Source organism: Quercus suber, unplaced genomic scaffold (genome assembly GCF_002906115.3).
Source record: "Quercus suber isolate HL8 unplaced genomic scaffold, Cork oak 2.0 scaffold_865, whole genome shotgun sequence".
In the NCBI taxonomy this organism is placed as follows: Eukaryota; Viridiplantae; Streptophyta; class Magnoliopsida; order Fagales; family Fagaceae; genus Quercus; species Quercus suber.
This window is the reverse complement of record NW_027070295.1, coordinates 7409-28891: the sequence shown is the minus strand read 5'-3', so window position 1 is coordinate 28891 and position 21483 is coordinate 7409. Positions and strand designations below refer to the sequence as shown.

Below are 21483 nucleotides of genomic sequence, written 5' to 3'. Positions count from 1 at the left end.
TAGCAAATCGGCCATGGCTAGCGGCACTAGTGACAACATCGATTTTGAGAAGTTTTCCTAACTTATTGCCCACATGCTTTAAGAAGTCAGGGTGATAGTGTTCTATTGGAAGTTGTTCTAAGCGGATCCAAACTGCCGTATTAGTTATTTTGGCAACATGCGATTGGAAATCCGCCTCCCATGCCTGTACATGTAGATATTGGTTGCCCACAAACCATGGACCATCCATAAAAGCATGCTGCTAGTCCATCAGAGTATCAAAGCGCATAATAAAGAAACCATATCCGATATCGATTAAATGCGTCTTACCTGCAGGGCGCCAAATACCCGCTAACTTGGTTTGGAGTGCTCAATAGCCAAGCTATCTACCTATGAGTTTGAGGATGATACTTGTTTGCCATGGTCCAGCCATTTTGCACTTCATCTTGATGGTAACCTTGATTTCCCAGGCCTCCTCAGTTAGACCGTCCTCGTCACTGGTGTGGGTATCCTCCATCCCCAGCTAGTCATCAATATCACTCTCGTGGAAGGGTTGTCTATCCACTGTCTCATCTTCTACTCCATACCGTAGCTCTTGCATGCACATTTCCTGGATCACCTCAACATAGGTCTTTTTCCGGGAGTTATCTTTCAGGAAATGGTTCTCGGGGTCATCGGGTTCACAGGACATTTTTTCGTATTCCAAACTGTCTATTTCATTTTCATGAAACCGTGTCTCTTTTCAAGAGCTACCAAAATCATTTTGCGCAATGGATATTATTATGAGTGTGAGTGAATCTTGTTATTTTCAAAATTTTAAAAGACAAAATTGATTGTTTTCAAATGTCTTTGACTCTTTATATTATCATACATATAATGTCCAGGGATGGAACTAGGATTTAAACTTAAGGAGGGCCAAAGTTTTTTGTTCTTAGATTTTAAAAAATTAGAATATCAATACTAGAAATTGACAAAGTTGCAATAAAAGACAAAATTGATTGTTTTCATATGTCTTTGACTCTTTATATTATCATACATATAATGTCCAGGGACGGAACTAGGATTCAAACTTAGGGAGGGCCAAAGTTTTTTGTTCTTTGATTTTAAAAAATTGGAATATCAATACTAGAAGTTGACAAAGTTGCATTATTAACATTAATTTATTAATTATTATTTGTATTTTTTCTTTTGAAAAAAAAAATTAATAATAGGATTTTATAATCAAGAGTTTTGCAAGCCAATTGGCGCGTCTTAATATTTTCAAAGTCTAACTGATGTGTGGATGAAGCGATCAATATGTGGCATAAGAATTGTCTCTATGGCTATGAGGGTGGAGTCATTTGAGAGGGGCATAGAGCTCTCAAGTGAGAGGGAGAAATTGGGTAAAGGTTATTGGGTTTTTGTGATTTTTTTTGCTAGGATTTGTAATAATTTTTTGTTATTGTTTTTGCTTAGATCGGTTTTATGATTCGTCCAAAGATTTTTCTTATTATTTAGATATGTGCATTGTTTTTTTTATATATAGATTTTGCTTGTTATTTATTTGTTGGATTTCTTGGGTCAATTTGTAAATTTTTTAGGGAGAAGGGCCAAGTATATAAATTTAAGAGCCAGAATTAAAATTCTTTTTGTCAGTACACATACTAGTATTTTTTTTTTTTCAAGGGTTGGGGGAGGGGGGCATGGCCCCCCTCTACCCTTAATGTCATTTTTAAAGGGACATTAGTTTGGCTATGATTGGTTCGCTTATGTGACAACTACCGGTCTTATTGTGCTCCATTCAAAATACGTATATAGGGAGTACATAAATGAGGAAAACTTGTCATGAGTGGACTAATCACGATTCACAATAATGCATTAGGATTAGGTTAACCTTCCAAATAATAATAATAATAATATTAAAGCACTAGGTTAGTTGCATAAAAGGATCAGTGCTGTGAACTCCTTTTAAGAATTCTTCAAACAAATGACAAGTTTTCACTATTCACAGGAGAGATAGAAAAATTTTGATTATAAATATTTATTATTTTACTTTCTTTATATACATGTAGCAATTAGGGTCAGAGTGTAGTCATAACTTTTTAGTGGAGTTTAGATGTGCATTTGTGTTAAAACTTTAAACTATATTCTCTCTTTCTTATGTGTATTCTCTTTTTTCTTTTCTTTTTTAATTCAAGATAGAAATTATATTCTAACCTAATTTAAGCGTATATATCTGTGAAACTCCTCCCTTGAAACCAGTGGTGGAGTTAGGAATTTAGGTCAGAGGGGGCAAGATTAAAAGACAAGATTAAAAGTAAAAAAATGAATCTAAAAAAATTTATCAATATTAATAACAAAATAAATAAACAACTAAATGCTAATGTAATTACCATATAGAATCTAACATAAAATCATGGTTTTAAAAACCGATACATTAAAAGAACTAGAAAAAAGACTCATGGAGATATTTTTCTAACAAATCTAGTGGAGCACTTGTGGCAATAATATAATGACTTGTAGAATCATCTAATGTTAATATGAAGTGCCACGTTCCCAACATTTGTACAATACTTTTACAAAAAATCATGTGTAGTAAGTTGTTATTGATTTTAATTTGAACACACCACTAAATTATTTTTTTTTCACTAGTATTTTTTTAACAAATCTAGTTGAGCACTTGTGGCAATAATATAATGACTTGTAGAATCATCTAATGTTAATATGAAGTGTCACGTTCCCAACATTTGTATAATACTTTCACAACAAATCATGTGTGGTAAGTTGTTATTGATTTTAATTTAAACACACTACTTAAATTATTATTTTTTCACTAATATTATGTAGTAACAACCCTACACTTAAGATTTATTGTAAAAATATTGTGAAAATATTGTGGTAACATTTCTTAATTTTAATTTCTTATTCTTTATTTTATTTTTCCCTTATCTTTTTTTTTTCATCCACACTTTTCTTTATTATTTTTTCCTCTTTTTTTCTCCTCCACACACGTATTATTTCCCTTCTCTCTATCTCTATTTTCACTTTTAACTTTTCTTTTTACTTTTCTCCTCTGCTAGACTACCACTTCATCCACTCCATATTCTAGAACATACCAATGTAGTATATTATATGTAAAAAATTTTGAAAGTTCAGGGGGGGCAGGTGCCCCCCCTCGCCCCCCCCCCCCCCCCCCTCCCCTACTTGAAACTTAAACTCCAACTCTTACTTTCTACACCCCTACAAATATTTATACTTATAGAGTGACCTTGACGTCAAAGATGCGCAGTGGTAACATTTCTTAAGCTTTAGACAATCTTATTTTGTTAAACTTTGTTTGTTTACAACAAAAATTTCTGACTTTATCCAGGAAAAACATGATGAAATCTTCATAAATTGTGACGGAAATAAGTACAAGTATTCTTGGATTTCGCTATCCTTCCCTGTTTATTAAGTTACTATAATTGTTCTCTTTTTGGATCTTTCCCTACTGCGACCAATAAACAAATACAAACCTAACTTAAAGCTCAAAAGACGAGAGGATTTGGAATCTTGAAAACTATCTATGCAATTTACACGTGTCGCCTTTTCCAACGCTAATTATGGGAAATCTAAGATTAATAAGACCAATTATATTATTAATTAACTTAATCCCATCAATGTCTCTTGAAAACCAGCAACGTGATTTAGGTAAGGCTGTCCGTTTTTAGATACCAAAATTGGCTCATCCCCGTAATCTTTGACCAGTAGCCATGGGTTCGCAGCCCAAGTTAGAATTTTATCCCAGTCGAAATGCCTAAGTCTCACCAAATAGATATATCTAACTAAAAGGCCAATCACGTAAGGCTACGTAGTACTAAAGGCATGGGCTAAAACATTATTCTCTTAAGGACCAATCATAATTTGTGAAGTGTCATTGCATGGGCCCAATAATGTACTTTCAAAACACAAGTAAAACATGTTATGTGTCCTACAAATATATTTTTTTAAGGGAAATGCTGTATTAATTTTATATCAAGAAAGTTATGAATTAATATGATAATAAATGTGATTGATTTTACATCAACAATATGATGTAGGTTTCAGTTAGCTCAACTGGTAAAGTCTCTGATGGTTGTATTGGTCTGATGATAAAGAACTATCATTGGGAGCGGACGCCATAAGTTGAAACTCTCCAAAAAAAAACAATATGAAAAAAATATCTCAACAACTACTACAAATTTTATTACAATACCTTACAAACTAATGAGCCAATTTTTAAAATACAAAACAAAACAAAAAATAGTAATTAAGAAATTTATTTATTATGTGATTAATGTGGCACTAATCACATTTATTAACACATAATCTATAAATATTTAACATTTTTCTCATTTAATAAAATCTCTTATTGTTAAATAAGAGATTTAAGATTCGAACCGCACCTACACCAACAACAAATTAGTGTTTTGGCGTATTGATAAAGAATAATCATCATTGATTGAAATAAGTCTACTCAAAAAAAAAAAAAAATTTAATACACATCAATTTATTATATTGCTAATGTGGTTTTAATATTTTCCAAATAGTTATTGTAAGTAAAAATGTAATGTTAGTGATGTGTTCATATTAAAACTAGTAAGAATTTGTCATATTTACAATTTTTAAAAATGTTGTAAAATACTTTATGTCTGCAGCATTACTCTTTTCTTTTTATGGTGAGGATGACATCATTCTATGTTTAATACGCATATCATTTAAGATATCATAAAATTTTCATTAAAATAGACCCAACAAGATACCTTTAGATACTAATATATATATATATATATATATCCAAAAAAGGGAGGGAGAAAAAAATATACTAATCAATATTTATCATGAATCCTTTTACATTAATAATTAGTAGATGTTCTAAATACTGTTTCGGACCTATTTTAGTTTGCCCATTCGAACAGAATATTTCAGTACAAATTTATTTCAGTGTACCGTTTCGGAATTATCACTAAAGTTATATATAAACACAAGTGCACACCTAAGTCTACATCACCAAAAAAATAAAAAATAAAAAGTCTACATCACATGATATTATTCATATCAAATTATTAATTCAAAATTAAATAATGTACATACTTAATATCTTCATTACATAATATATGTATATAACATGTCATATATGAGTATATTAATGAAGAAAAAAATCATGTCATAAATGAATAAAGTAAACTAAAAAAAAAAAACATATTATTAAAGGAATATAATAATAAATTTCACATGTAAGTGAAGCAATAAAAATTTCTCAAAAAAATGAAGTAATTTTAAAAAAAAAAAAAAAGGTTTAGGAAAATAATAATAATTTGTTTACACACTAACCAAAATCACTATACCAAGTGAAATTTAATGGAACGGGCTAAACAGGTGGAATGAAGCGGACTAAACCATAATTTAGAACAAAATAAAATATATACCTGTTAACTAATTGAAACGGAAAATTCCAGCCACTCCATACAAAATTCATAGTAATGGTTTTTTTTTTTTTTTTTTTTTTACAAAATAGAATTCTATTCGACTCTCAAAAAAAAAAAGATAGAATTATACTTTAGTCTAATCTATAAAATTCATAGTAATGGTTTTTTTTTTTTTTTTTTTTTACAAAATAGAATTCTATTCGACTCTCAAAAAAAAAAAGATAGAATTATACTTTAGTCTAATCTAAGTGTATATGTGTGTGAAACTCTTTTTTAAAGACTTAAACCCTGGCTCTTATCCCCTACACTTCACAAATACTTATACTTATAGAGTGACCATTGTACAAAAATATGCAGAAGTAATAATAATGATTAATATACAGCTAGCGAAGCCATTTTAATTAATGTTGCTGTCGGTGCACGTGTCATGCGTCATTAAAGCCTCCGTAAGCAAATCACCCTTCAAAGAATCATACTTCGATTACCAACACCAAGACTCTAAGCTTATAAATATCTATTCCTTCAATCGCCCCTAGATTCAAAATCCCTAGAGAGAGAGAGAGAGAGATGAAGATGATTCGTTTCTTTAAATCAATGTCAAGGACAGTTCATGAAGAACATCATGACCAGCTGGTGAAGCATAAGACTGACGATCAATATCACGAAGTTAGTGCATGTCCCTCATCACTGACAGTGTGGAGAAAGTCACTTGTAATTAGTTGTAATGGATTTACGGTGATCGATTCCGGTGGAAATTTAGTGTATCGGGTTGATAATTATAGCGGACGACCCGAGGAAATCACTCTCATGGATGGCTCTGGAATACCCGTCCACACAATGCGTCGTTGCAAGGTGAATAATAATATCATATTATATATATACTTCTCTCGATCATTTTGTTCTTATATTATATAGAGTTATATATTGACACATAATAAAAACGTACACAATTGCATATATCTGGGTTGATTTTGATTGTGATATTTGGCAGACAGTTAGACTAGTTGATAGCTGGTTTTTATATGAAGGGGAAGCTGGTGATCACCATTGTAGAACAAGTAGTAAATCATCAAAGAAGCCGATTTGTTCCGTACGGAAACACGTAAACATTTTGCATTCCAATCCGAATGTACTTGCACATGTATTTCGAGGGAGCTCAGATAAAGGATATGCATACGTGATTGAAGGTTCATATGCTCATAGATCATGCAAAGTGTTAGATGAGTCAAGGAAGGTAGTGGCTGAGATCAAGAGGAAGGAAGCGAGTAAGGGAGGAGTATCATTTGGGCACGAGGTTTTTGTTTTAGTCGTGCAACCTGGCTTTGATCCTGGATTCGCTATGGCTTTAGTTCTACTATTGGATCAAATGTGTTCCTAGATTCTCTCTATTTTTCATAAAAGTGTATATTTGATAAGATCAATTTTAATTAGTAACTTGTTGAAATCTGAGAGGGATACAAATCCCATGCTATGTCATGAATCAAGAGGCTATTTGATCCACTCTTTGTAGCAAAAGCTTAGCACAATGAAAAAATGGAACCTGAGCAAGGATGGATTTTTTTTTTTTTTTTCCTTTATTTGAAATTTCAATTGATGTTTACTGGGAAAAAGAAATTTTTAAAGGACACAAAAAAGGAATGGGCAAACCATTTGCTGGATAAAGAGAACATCCGCAAGAGATATCATATTCTCTCTTTCCAGAAAATATCTTTATGCACTGAGGAAAAGAGAGGGGAAAACGAAAAAGGGATGCACAAAAAGTGGAGATGCGGGGTATCGATCCCGGTACCTCTCGCATGCTAAGCGAGCGCTCTACCATCTGAGCTACATCCCCGACATGTCCTATTCGTTACAAATTATAAATAAATATAACTTATCAATTATGAAGTAAAAGCAAATTCGGAGATGAGATGCCGGGAGGGTACGTTTACAGAAGTTACTAATAGTGCCTACAAACTCAGGCTATTTCTTTTTTTCTGATTTTTATTTTTTTTTTCCTTTTTTAATCTCACTTTATTTTTTCTGGAGAATAGACAGCTTCATTTCTCATTTCAGTACTCAGTAGAGATTTTCGAGTTCTTTGGAATTGTTCGAAAATGGAGGTCACGAATAGCTCCTGCAATATCTTCATTCCTCAGATACCCTCCTTAGAAAAGCAGCATCTTAATGAGAACACTAGTGTAAGTATTTAATGATAAGTGAAACTGTTCTTTCAACATTTGAGACATTTGTTAAGGTTACTTGAACAAACACTTGTCCGAGTCTGTCAAGTTGATTGAAGCAAATCTAAGTATTTTGAAAGATGTAAATTTTCTATTGCCTCATGAAATGCTCTACAGAAGGCAAAGAATTCCCTGCTGTCTACAACTGCTTTACTGTTACAACACTGGAACCCCGGTTACCCATACAGGTGAACCCTTACAACAATCCAGCTAGAGCATGAGCCCCTACAACAATTCCTTTCCACCTACAACATAATATATACAAACCAATCAGATTGGCCAAAGACCAAACTGTGTCACTAATAAATAACAATCCTCAGAAGGAACAAACTTCTGTGCAAAGCCATTTCGATCAGTCAAGCCCATCCCTTCCCCTGTTCCAATCCATGGGCAATAATTTTCTTGCTTTCTGTTGACTGGTGCAAGCCTTGTCAAAAACTCTTGCAGGTGGGGGCATCATACTTGATTGCTTTAAAATGCTTGCAGTTGAATGTCTCGTTTCTGCAACTGAGTCCTTCATTGACTTGCTGGGCGATGATCTGCTTGATCTCGGAGTTGACCAATTTATTGGTCCCTTCCTAAGATAACTGAAATGATCAATATCCTTTATGTTCTCAATTGTGGACAGCTTAGGCTTCTTTGAGGGCATTAGCTGGTCCACACTTCTTACCAGATTGTTGGAGCCCAATACAGGAATTGATGCTGCAAATGTTTCTTCAAGTTTCTCATTTGATTTCATTTTGCGAGCTTTCATCACCTTTTGTGAAGGCTTCTTTGGCCACTTTGTCATCCCATCTGGATTTCGCTTGAGAGTTGCTAATGCCATGTCACACAGAGTTTGTGCAGCAGCTAATATCCTTGGACAGTGCCCAGCTGTCACAAACAGAAAGCACACTAAAAATCAGAAATAACAAAAGAAAATGAAGACATTAAATGCAAAAACTGTCATCATTTACTACACATTCCATAAGTAGACAACAGTAAGCATCACTGAGGGTCCAGATGACTAGTTCCAAACATGACAAGTAGCCCATCCAGTTATCAATATTCATTTTCCAATCTTTGAAACACATTTCATGATATGACCAGTTTAATCAAGAGGAACCATGAGCCTTAAGGCTTTAATATAGACCAGATAGATCACTGACGAGACAGCATATGCCAAGCAGAAGAAAAATCCACACAATATAAAAACAAAAGTGACCACCACAGAATGCCTCAGAACGATTTAGATCAATTGGCATCATATCCATCACTCTCAGTTTTTTTTCCCCCTTCACTCCAGGTATGCATGCACGCATAGCCCCGCCACTCCAAACACAGCCACAAACAGAGTTATGTGGATATGCATTGGCAGTGATCATATTTCTAGCCAACAGAAATAAAGAGAAGGTTTATATATAACTATAATTGTACCATTTCCTTGATAGTTCACCTTGCCTCCAGAATCTGCATTTTCAAGAAAAAGCAACATCCCAATTAATACCCGAAGAAAAAAATAAAAATAATAAAAACATAGAAAGAAAAAATAAGCATCTAAGATAAATTTTATGAAATTCTTACCTAAAAAAATGTGAGAATCTTTTGAACACATTGCAGAAGATGACAAATCGTGCTCACACCGACAAAGACCAACTGATATTGATGGGGAAATTTTATTTTCTGAACTCAGCCCCGAAGGAATTAGGCTCTGATCATAACTTAATGACTCCAAGTTTGTAAAAAAATCAGTGGCAATCCTCAGAGAGCTGGAAACATTCCCTATTCTTACCCATCTACCTGGGCATGTGCTCCTAGTTGTAGGCAATTTAACTGCATCAGAATTTGTTCTACAATGCCCACTAGAAGCATGTGACCATGGAAAAGGAGGCAAGCTGACTCTGCGAGACATTTGCTTGCCTAAGCGTATATCAGACGTATTCCTTGAAGATACAGAAGACTTGGCCGCATCAAGGAGCAAAGACTCCAAATCCTTCGGTTGAGGAAGCCCCACACGTTTCAAAACATCTTTAGGTGGAAATAATGGCGAATCAAGGGGATTAGCAGGAGTCTCAGACTTGCTACAAGAATCCTGGATCTTGAGGAATGAGAGAGGAGAAGAGAGAAAAGAACATTATTAATTATTACTCTTCAATATTATTTATCAAGGAAAAAAAAAAGTTTATCTTGAAATTTTAATTAATGAAGTTGAGGCAGCATTCGAGATGCACTCGTATTCTGCATGCAATGTGTTGCAAATGTACCAAGTTGATACAGCATTCATGTTCCCACATGTATGTGGGTGGCCAGAGTTGCATCCAGTTCCACCAAGAGAACTTTTCTCTTAATAGTAGATCTGGTCAAATGACTCTTCAATTTCAGAAAATTACGGTCGATAGTCACGTCAGGTAGCTTTCCAACAATTTTACCAACTCACAATGGTTTGGTGATTCAGGAGTTGGTATTCAGAGAAGATAACTTTCTTAGTGACATTTCAGTGAAAAATCAAATTTTTTATTTTTGTCAATTGACAGATGCAAAAAATGCTTCTGACAATGCTATGCAGGGTCTGAGAACTAGCATCTTAAATTCTCTCGTAAACTAACCTTTTTACATGAGCAAAGATCTGCCATGCAGGACTCTCCTTTATCACCAGAAACAGAGCCTGACAGGCATGTGGACATTTTCTTATTGGAGCAGTTATCTATATCTGCAATATTTTGGGACTGGACAGGCCTCGAGAGATGCAGTGCAGAAAAAGATTTTCTAACTGAATTCAAGAAATCGTCATTTACATTTGCTGCTTTCTTCCCTTTGTCTTTTACTAAACTAGGGCACTTGTATGTGCCATCTAGTAGATCATTCAAGGGTGGATCATCCATAAGCTTCGTGGTGTCCTGAGTATCTAACTTCAGACCATATATTCCTGAGAATAATTCCCAACATTCATTAATGGCATTCATGAAAGCTTAAATTTGGTAAGCAAAAAAAGAAGGAAACAACCCAATAGGTAGCTTATAAAATGATTTGTCCAAGACAATCAACGGGCAAGGACCATATTAATACAAAGAATAAGAAAAATATGACCACTTATGTCAATGAAATCTAGCTCAAATGGAATTTTCTCACCAAGTGAAAAATAACATGGAGGAGATCATGGCTTTAAACTCATGATAGAAAACAAATTGGTGATATAGGAAGCTAAATACCTGAGTCCTAGATATAGTCATATAGTAAAAAATAAAAGTAACTGGCCATAATCTTATGGTAAGATGCACAGGTACAGATATGGGTATGAGTATGATACGGGTACGAGTACGGGGATACAACATTTCTTGAAAACCCTAGGGTAAGATACATCAGGGATTCATGTATTAATAACTTATTAAATATTTTTTTTATTTTTATATATTGTTAAGCATTTATTTTTCATATATTGTTAAGCATATATCAATTTAAGAGTAATAGTGAATAATAAAGTGAATACATGGCCTTTAAATGATGTTTAGAATACAAACCAATATCCAAAAGTGTAAATAAAAGATAACTAGATAAGCGTTTAACATTGAAACCAATATATAAATATAAATGAAACTTCTTACAAGATCCAAACCGTATCACGGGCATATATTAGACGTATTTGCTTTTTTTTATTCCGAAAAAAAAAAAAGACTAGGTACGTACATTTGAGGTATCTGGTATGATACTAGTACAATACATAACAGACATGGGTACATGCGTAAAAATAGAGAATCCATGCATCCTAGATCTTATGTTATATAATACTCAACTTAACTAAACCTTAATCCCAACTAATACGGGCCAAATGGATCCTAAACTCTAATTGGCATAAGAGTATTTCCCTAGTTACATCTTCTTCTTCTTTTTATAGATCCCTAGTTACATCTTTAACAATCATGTCTTCCCTTATAAATTTAATCTGCTTCATTTTTGCCACATTTTTGTCCTTCTCCTCCTTCCGACATTAATATAATCACCCTTTCTGTAGTAGTGCATTAGAAGGCATCAGTTGTACCTGTATAAAAACAATCTCAAAAAACTCCCATCATTTTATCCTCAATTGAAGCCACCTACACCTTTTCACAAATAATGCCATTCCTTATCCCAACTTTCGTAGTGTAACAGAAATATACTGTTTAAGAAAAAAATTGCTAGGAGTTGCAAATAATACAAACATTTAAATATATAATCATAATAATCAACTACAACTTGGTTTTTTTGGTTCCAAATCTAGAGAGATCTGAATTTATGTATGAGTTGATGCTATAAATCCTTGACTGGGTCTTTAAAAAAGCCGACAAAATTGCATAAAAATTAAAAGTAGTTGTATATTTGCAATAAAAATAATAATTGCAATAAAAGTTGTATATTTGCAATAAAAATGATAATTAAAATAAATAACACTTCAAAGAGGTTAAAACTTTCATCATAAAATGAAACTATCATGTGTGACAATGTCATACCAAAAAAGTTGCTCCCCCCAGCAGCTGAACTGAAGTTCGACAAACCCGCCTTCATCGAGAAAGAATCATATTTGATCTTTGCAGGAACTTTAAAACCCCTCTTATCACCTCGCTTATTGAGGTTGCTCTTTTGTTTCGCCGATTGAGTATTCTCTAGATCATATATTAAAGAAAAGAGGAAAATGTGTATCAGCCAAAAGACTAAAAATCTGAAACAAGAATCCAAACATCTAATCAAGCCAATAGGGCATATAAATCTCATATAATATCTTATTTATGATATGAAAATCAGATTATAATACGTTTGCAGTTCTCAACAAATAATCACTCAATCAACTAATCTATATTTATCATTTTCAACTGGAATCTTTTAACCCAAAAAAAACTATATACTTATAAAAATAAAGGCAAAGGAAAAAAAAATTATTAATCTATATAATTATAAATCTATCTGCTTCTGATATAATCTTTTGTTCGTATTAAAAAATATCACTTGGGGTAATATTGGGTGGTGAAAATGACTGAAATGGGGGAAAAATGAACACTGAAATGCCACATTTGGTGTGTTTATTAAATAACAAAAAAATTGAACCAAAAACACTCTTGCAAGAGCATGTGATGGGACTATTCACAACAACAAACAATGCTGAAACAAAGGTAGCCCAAGAAAAGTTTCCCACATGTTTGCCCTTGTCTCAACAAGAAATTTTTTGTATTTTAATTGGTTTAAAACTTCAATCACTTACCAAGGTCCACTTCCACAAGTACACAGTATCTTAAAAGTTTGTCAATTCAGGCATCAAAATTGATCATAATGTAGTTTTGAAGTGCACCTTCCTTCGCATTATTTGTGACTTCTTCCTTTATCTACCCAAAAACATTTTTCTTCTCAAAAAATAATGGGACTCGTGGATGAGGTGTTAGTACTCTTAAATTAGTAAATATTTAACTTCAAACCTCAAACTATGGTTGCATTATTTTGAAACCAAGGTTATCTTTAAAAAATAGAATACGTGTGTGCAGTGGTTAAATTGGGCTGGGTTGGGGTAAGGAGGGAGGGGAGGGGGGGTAATAATTACATCACCTCTGGGCATTAACAAAATTGCACACAGGGTCTTTGTTTCTTTATTGACAAGTAACAAGCAAGGATGTTGAATGACAATGAAATAATTAGAGAAATTCTTTCAATTTTTTGAAGCTGTGAATAAATGGCAAAGAGAAGAAGAAGCAGATAAGAAAAGATGTTCAAAGGATGTTTTTAAGGGTAAAAAGTTTATCTGAATTTTGAAATTGGCTCTTACATGGGATGGATGTTTTTTGGTGTTTAATTTTGCAGAATTGCTGCATGTATGCAGGCATCTTGACAACTGACAAGCAGAGAGTTGGGTGTGGAGTTCATATACATACATTATTGTAACTAGAGACAAGAATAACAAACATGTTTTAATACTTGAAGATGCCAAACATTGCATGTATATAACTAAATAAGGCATAAAGAATGGCATAAGAGAATATGGTATGTTGAAAGAAAGAAAGAAAAAAAAAACAGAGCTGGCATCATGCATTCATGGGGATATTGGTAAACATTGTTAGCTTGCAGGAAACTGCATTAATTGAATTGTGGTAATTTAATAAGCAGCTGGTAAAGGGCATATAAAGTCTTTCTACCGCATTTCCTTATTTGGACGTTTGGCAGCCAGTTGACCGCAATTTTTGACCCAAAAATCACTTGATCGCAATGGGGATATTGGTCTCCATTTAAAAAAGGCAACCCTGGTACCTTTTCCTTTTCTTTTCTTTTTTGATAAGAAACCCGGGTGCTTTAAATATTACCAATGAAATTATACCCGTTTTCCTAAACTGACCTCTACTTTTTCTCAAAATCAAGATTTACCTATTCTCATCACCAAAAAACTTTTAAAAAGTAAAAAATAAATATTTTGTCCTTTTTGGAACTTTATTCCTCAATTAGCAGTTTTGGAAGATTCTATCCAAACACTCAAATTCAAACTGCACTTTTTAATAGATTTTTCCAAACACTCTTAGGTTTTCAAACAACCCATTTTCATTCAGCAATTATTAAAACTACAACTTTTTCTAAAAGGCCATTTTCAAACCGCTCTACCAAACTCACCCTAAGAGAGCTTCAAAGGAGCCTTAACGGTTTTCTAGTACTCATAGTTTAAAGTTGATGAGTTACATTAACATCAAATAATTAACAAATATTATAACAGAAAACCGCCCTACCTGGAGAGGTGCACGTTGCAGGACATGACCCAAGCTTATCAGTCACATCCTTCTGGTCATCTACTCCAGCTAAGCCCATAGAATCTTCCATTTGAGCCAGCCGTGGCCTCTTCGAAGACACACTACCACTTCTTGACAACTTTGCTGCTTTCCGTGGTAACTGTATGCCTTCAGGCTGAGGATACCGTAAAAGACTTTTGTCATTAGTATAAAGGTGCTCAGATACATCTTCACCCCGCAAGCTGGGCAGCTGACTAGCATGCCTATACAGTTCAGTATCACAGGAGGCAGAGTCAGAAGCCTTGCCCGAAGTTTTAACATCTGAGATGACCATATCCCATGGATCATAAGAACAAGCAATAGAGTAGCAAATTAGAGATGCCAAAACCAATGATTCATGAACAGACAAATCAGGAAATACCAATTACATAAAAACACGTGTGCCACAACACGACAAATAAGTGAATAACTAATAATCATGCGAACTCAAAACATGTACAGCAGCAGACAAACAGTTCTTAAATTCCACACCAAAAAAAGAAGCCAAAAGCATGGTACACATCATGTTATATGAAATGAAATATCTTTTTGATCCGACATCCCAAATCAACTTGGAGAGTTACCCTTCCAATTTACAAACTTTGCATCCAACAATTGAATGTAGTAACTAACTCCTTTTGGCGGGTTCCGTAACTAACAACCAACTGTTAACTCATTCTCAAAGTACAAAAGCTATCATTTTGTCAAAGTGTGACTAACTAACAAAGGTATTTATCAAAAAATTTGCCCAAAAATTAAAATTTTCCTAAGCTAATATTTACCAACAGTAGCCTCAACCATCTAACCTCAAATTTAACTGCTCTAACAACTTTTTATATATAATTTTGAACCTTTAAAAATCCTCATCTATCAATTCTAATTCCCATAACAAATTAGCGAAATAATTGAAATAACCACAAAAATTTTAAATTTTAAAAAGCTATAAAAATTTTAAATTTTGAACCCAAAAAAATAAAGCTTCATTTCTAATTCCCAGAATAAATTAGCAAAACAACTGAAATAACCACAAAACTTTCAAATTTTAAAAATTAAAGAAAGAAAAAAAAATTATTAGAATTACCTTTGTGGCTAAGAAGAGAGCTGCAGCGCTCGATTGCGGGGCTTGCAAGAGCCGAAACGGCATCGTTTTGGCGAACGAAGCCTTCCGCCGACCCCAAGAGCTTCGTCGCCGCCACTTCAACCGGATGATAAGGCAATTCCAAAGCGTCCATCACCTCCACACCACACCACACGAACCCTCCCCAATTTTACAAGACCCCGAGCATCGCTTCGCTTCTCTCCGATCCGATACCGTTTTGGCTTTTACAACGGCGGCGAGGGTTCATAGGGAAGAGACGACGGAGGAGCGCTTTAGGGAGCGAGAAAGTAAGGGAAAGTGAGGGAAAATTGGGTGTTTGGCTGGTGAGAAAAGCATGTTGCGGCTAGTTGGAAAGCGAAATAGGGATTTCTAGGGCACAGAATGTGGAGAAAAGAGGAGAATTTATAGTTTTCGGGAAAAGTCGAGGGGTGTTTGGATACAAGTCCGACCGGTTTGAGGGCATATTCCTGTGCGGTGAGCGTCAGCATTATCCACATGGATTTTTTTTTTTTTTTTTTTGATAGAATGGATTTTTAATTTTTAAACAAAGTTAAGTAATGAGAAATGATAAGGCTAAGGTTGTCTTATATATGTTGGGATGTTACAAATTTAGAAGATATGGGAAATGAAAGTGAAACGGGACTGGAAGGAAATGTGACTGGAATGTATCAAATTTTAATGTATTCCGACCTCTCTTTTCTTATTTAATTTTCTCGTCTTCTCTCTTGTGTTAAGCACACTATCTCTCAATTAAATTCAATAATGTGGTTTGGATATCATAACTATACTTGAGGAGGTTTCGTTGACCAATAAATTAATAAGATACTTGTACACTTGGTTAATAAGTCACATGATTAGTTGGTTCTGATTAACTCAATTGGTAAAATTTATTACTATCAAATAAGTGTTTGTGTGCAAATCTCACTTGCACCAAAAAAGCAAAACTTATTAGTAATTAGTGTCTTAATCAAATGATGAAGTGCAATTATTGTTATAATTTTTCTACCATATCTATAAAAAAAAATCACATGATTAACTTTAATTAGAGAATCTAACATGTCATTTGTAATAATTTTAGTTAGATAAAAGTTCTGTAAATTTGTTCATGACCGTTGAAATAATATATTGTAACTACTGTGTAATAAAAATAGTATTGTGATAAGTATGATGGACTTCACACCTTAATAGTTTAAAAACAAAAACAAAAAAACAAAAACAAAAACAAAAACAAAAACCGAATTGATATCTCTAGCACTCGGTTTCTTTGTGTTCGGTGCACTAGTTTTGTCCTTTAGATCAGTGTGACGTAGCATTATCCATTATTCAAGGCAGTGGTGGGGGGTGATCTGATGTAGTAAAAGGATGTCCTAAGTCTTATTTGTGGAGTTTTCAAAAGGAAAAACCCATTGGGGATGCAGATTTTGTTTTGTGGTTGAAAATGGTTTTACAATGATACAATCATTAAGTGTATTCTCGGACAATGTGACCCGTGACTACCCGTGTAACAAACAGTACGCAGTTTAAAAATTTTCGAAATGATCACAATGAGTTAGAGGACTTGTGAGGGGAAATTGTATGGCACCAACCCAATTTTGGCTTTTTTATAATATATTCTCTGCTTTCTTCTTTCTTGTTTTCATTTGGCTTTTGTTTTGAGTCTAAAATGTGCATAACAAAGTGATTCTATCAATCTTAACTTGGGGGTTATCTATCAATCTTAACTTATTATTGGCTATCAAAGTGATTCATTTTAAGTGTCCGTTTGGTATCCAGTGTTTTTCGATAGTTTATTTATTAGATATAAGACAAAAAATATAATTTTTTTTGTTTGCTATATATGCTAAGAAAATGATTCATTTAAACGTGTTTCAAGCATATTGAACTGGACTTTTGAATCCAGCTACCTACTTGTATCAAGACGTACCTACTTGTATATAATTTGGGATCACCCACTATTTGTCATTTAAATATTACATCTCCTTTACAGAAGTTATTTTAAAACATAACTTAATTTCCCGGACAAACTGACCTAAATCCATTTGGAATAATCACTTTGAATACAATAGGTAGCAGTATTTTTTTTTTTTTTTTTTTTGAGAAAAAAGGTAGCAGATTATATAATTATCCATGTATTCTATCATATAACGGCAAAGTAAAACTTAAGTATAATTCCTGAGGTGTAATATATTAGGTTCTTTAATTAAATCTATATTAGTGTTTTGAAAGGTATCAGTTTATATAATTAAATACATATAATCCCAAATATGTATTGTTAGTTAGATATTGTACTTAAATTTTGTCCTAACTACTAAGTTATTTGAACGAATATATAACAATTACATATTGAGATCAAAATTATACGTTGTTTGTTATCTCCATGATAATTTGCAAGGGGCAAACTTGTCCAATTTATTCAGGAATAGGCCAATCAAATGATTGGTACTTACTAAGTGTCTTGTAATTTAATTTGCACATTTTCATGTACAAAGTGCTTAGAGGTCTAAGGGAAAAGGCGAGCAGCGGAATTAGCTAAATATTGTAACTATCTCAACATACAAAAAAAATGATTTAGACATGGATCCTACTTCTATCCTATCCCGTCATAACCATATCCTAAAGAGAGAAACTATTTCCTAAAAAAGAAGGAAAACCATTTGGAGTACAAATTTTTTTATTATAAAAGAGTTACAAGCAATGTGTATGCTTGGTTATTATATATTTATTTCACACTAACATGCGGTAGTGAAGCCAGGTTACTTTATTAAGAGGAGGGGGGGGGGGGGCAATGTGTAAAAGTCAAGATATTTTTTTTGGGGGGGGGGGAGGGTGTGTGTGGGGGCATTGCCCCCCTTCCGGTGCTAACATGTAACATCATGCATATTTATAGTTGCATTTAAATATAAACATTAGAATATGCATATTAAAATTATTACCTAAGTTGAATACTATTAAGGATTATTTTTATATTTTTGTCAACTCTTAGGGCATATTTAGTAGAGTGTAATAGACACTATAATATAATAGTTATTCCTATGGTTTTAGCTATTCAATAGTTTGGTTATATTTTTTTTACAAAAAATAATCATTCCTTATGAATAATTATTCTTTAAAATAAAGAATAACTATTCATCTCTAAAAAAGTTGTAATAGTTTTTTTTTATCTATAACGAGTTGTAAACTTGTAATAGCTATTCCTTAATGTGTGTAATAATTTATAAAATTAATATATTTCCAAATAAACAACCTTCTCATATACACATAACAATTATGAAAATAATAAATCATCAAAAAATAATCATCTCTCTCAAATTTAAAAACATATTATTTTCTTGGAAATATAATTGTTTGAATAAGATATTTCTTATAAATGATTTTAAGTTTTATTATAATGTTACAACTCATAACCAAACTTATTAATAGGTTTAGTTATTCTATTACAAAGCATTTTATTTATGGTACGTTTGGTACACTGTAATAATTATTACATGAGAATAGGAATAAATATTACAAGAAATACATTAAGTTAGAATGTAATAAGTATTACTATTCATTAGTTTGATGACCATTTAGGAATAGAATTCTAAATATGTATCAACGTACAATTTAGAGGAGTATAAAAAGAATATGTAATTAAATCACTTTTAAGTCAAATTTCCTAAAATACACTTATTTTAGGGTATTCAAAATAGAGCTAATAATGAACAAGAAAAATTTATTTTCTTTCCTTTTGAAGATGTGTCAACTAATGGCTTTTTAGGAAATTTTTTTAAAAAGTTATTACATAAGGTGAAGGAATAGATATTCAGTACTTTTGATAAGGAATAGTTATTCCTCATTTCGAAGAATAGCTATTCATAAAGAATAACTATACATTGTAATAAAAATATAACCAAACAACCGAATAGTTATGCCATAGGAATATTTATTACATTACAGTGTCTATTACAGTCTACCAAATGTGCCCTTATAGTAATAAATATTACAATTCAAATCGTAATCTTCATTCAATATACCAAAGTGCTCTTAATGAAGCCTTGTTAGGATATTATTTGATAGAATATGCATATTTTTTTATTCTTAATTTTTTATTTTATTTTAAAAGAATATTGTTACTTCTTGACATAATTTTTGTTATTGTTACGCAATAAATTTATTTCATGTGTACATTTTTTAAATAAAAATGAACAACCATTTTTTTTTACAAACAAAAGTATTCAGACCCTTCGAGTATCTAACTATTCCCTATATATTTTTTTTTTTATCAACTCTTAATGAAGCCTTGAAAGGATATTATTTAATAGAATATGAAAATTGTTTATTCTTATTATTTTTAAAAAAGAATATTGTTATTTCTTGACTTAATTTTTGTTTTTGTTATACAATAAATTTATTTCATGTGTACACTTTTTAAATAAGATATGAACAAAATTTTTTTTTTTACAAACGAAAGTATCCAAACCTCTTCAAATATCTAACTATTTCTTGTATTTTTATATTTTTGTCAACTGTTAATAAAACCCTGAAAGGATATTGTGGGGATGGAAGGCCCAAGGCTGTATATTGGGTCGTGGGCCTTGTCCAAGGATGTTCAGCAGTCCGAGGACAGTTAGACATTAGTTAAGACATACAAATTAGTAGGGTATGGAAGGATTTTGGCCATGAAAGTTTGGAAAGGTAGTCCAAGGAGAAATGCTTCCTCGGCTAAGCAAAGCAGAGATCAAAAGGTTTGATATGCCATCAAGAGCAACACTCCGGACGATTCTACTGGTAAGGATAAACATCAGGAGGGAATAAGACAAAGGGAAGCTAAGAAATATCTAAAAGAAAGCTGCTACCACCGCATTAAACGCTCTGTAGCTAACTCTCTGACTGCATTAATGTGGAGGTGATACCTAAACAATGATATTCAGCCATACAACTACCCCCAAAGACTTCAGAAAGGTGCTAATGGGATAAGGATCAAAACAAGCAACTTGACCTCCACGTGAAGGGTGGAGATGAAGCAAAACAAGAGAATATAAGAAAGAAAGACCCCATTACAAGGGAATCATCTGAGAATCTATAGAAAAAACATCATAGCAATAAAAACTATAATTGTAATTGAGTTTAAGAGAAATATATACAAGAGCTACTCTCCTTGGACTTTGCCGAGGAATATTTTCTACTCATGAAACTTATTTATCTTTGTTTTCTTATCATCTTTAACCCATTATAATTGTTGTCCAACTCATTGAAGTATAGTTTCAAACCCACTCTCTACAAATTCATTGTATTAGGCTCTTTGGACTTAATCATTTTATCTTTTGGGTTTAGGATCCAGAATGTGTCCTTATAGATATTATTTAATAGATTATGCAAATTGTTTATTCTTAATTTTTTTTTTAAGAGAATATTGTTATTTCTTGACTTAATTTTTGTTATTGTTATGTAATAAATTTATTTCATGTGTACATTTTTTAAATAAGATATGAACAACCTTTTTTTTTACAAACAAAGGTATCCTGGCCTCTTTGAGTATCTGACTATTTCCTTGAGTGTATACAGTCCCTCCATTGCACACACACTAGGTTATTATAAGAAATAATCCATTGGGAATGACTCTAAGATGTTGACAAGAAGTTTTGAACCTAGGATCTCATGAATATCATGAGATCTTAGGAACCATTAAGTCAATCCCTTAGGGTTGAACAACCAATTTTTTAAAACATGGTACACCTTTTCATTGAAATTTATATTTGAACTAATAATAAATTTTTGTATTAAAATTTGAATTAGTTTAAATTAACTTAAAATAGTTTTAATTAGGAGTCAAGTTAGAAGTGTTACTCATTCAAATTTCAATGTTTTACATAGAAATATGATAAATTTTTAATTGAATATTTTTATGTCTTTTAAGTTTGGATACATGAATCTGCATGTAAGTAACCATGTTTCTAAAACGGAAATATAATAACATTTGGCATAAGATCAAAGCATATATAAAATCTAAAGACACTTGGCATCAAAAT

The 21483-nt window shown here is 32.6% G+C and overlaps 2 protein-coding genes and 1 non-coding gene across 3 annotated transcripts; 1 reads left to right on the top strand and 2 right to left on the bottom strand.

Moving 5' to 3' along the window:
• The first annotated feature begins 5931 nt into the window (after positions 1-5931).
• On the top strand, positions 5932-6784 carry LOC112022708 (protein LURP-one-related 17). Its single transcript, XM_024055326.2, has 2 exons — positions 5932-6257; positions 6397-6784. Exons 1-2 carry the CDS (start codon positions 5973-5975, stop codon positions 6781-6783), a joined length of 672 nt encoding a protein of 223 aa, XP_023911094.1. The 5' UTR covers positions 5932-5972; the 3' UTR covers position 6784.
• Positions 6785-7166: 382 nt separating this feature from the next.
• Positions 7167-7239, bottom strand: TRNAA-AGC (transfer RNA alanine (anticodon AGC)). Its single transcript has one exon. It is a non-coding gene; the product is annotated as a tRNA-Ala (tRNA).
• Positions 7240-7696: 457 nt separating this feature from the next.
• On the bottom strand, positions 7697-15896 carry LOC112022751 (uncharacterized). Its single transcript, XM_024055378.2, has 7 exons — positions 15458-15896; positions 14338-14658; positions 12091-12243; positions 10213-10532; positions 9191-9704; positions 9044-9076; positions 7697-8500 (listed from the first exon to the last, which is right to left on the bottom strand). The coding sequence occupies exons 1-7, from the start codon at positions 15606-15608 to the stop codon at positions 7980-7982; spliced, it is 2013 nt and encodes a 670-aa protein (XP_023911146.1). The 5' UTR covers positions 15609-15896; the 3' UTR covers positions 7697-7979.
• Positions 15897-21483: the final 5587 nt, after the last annotated feature.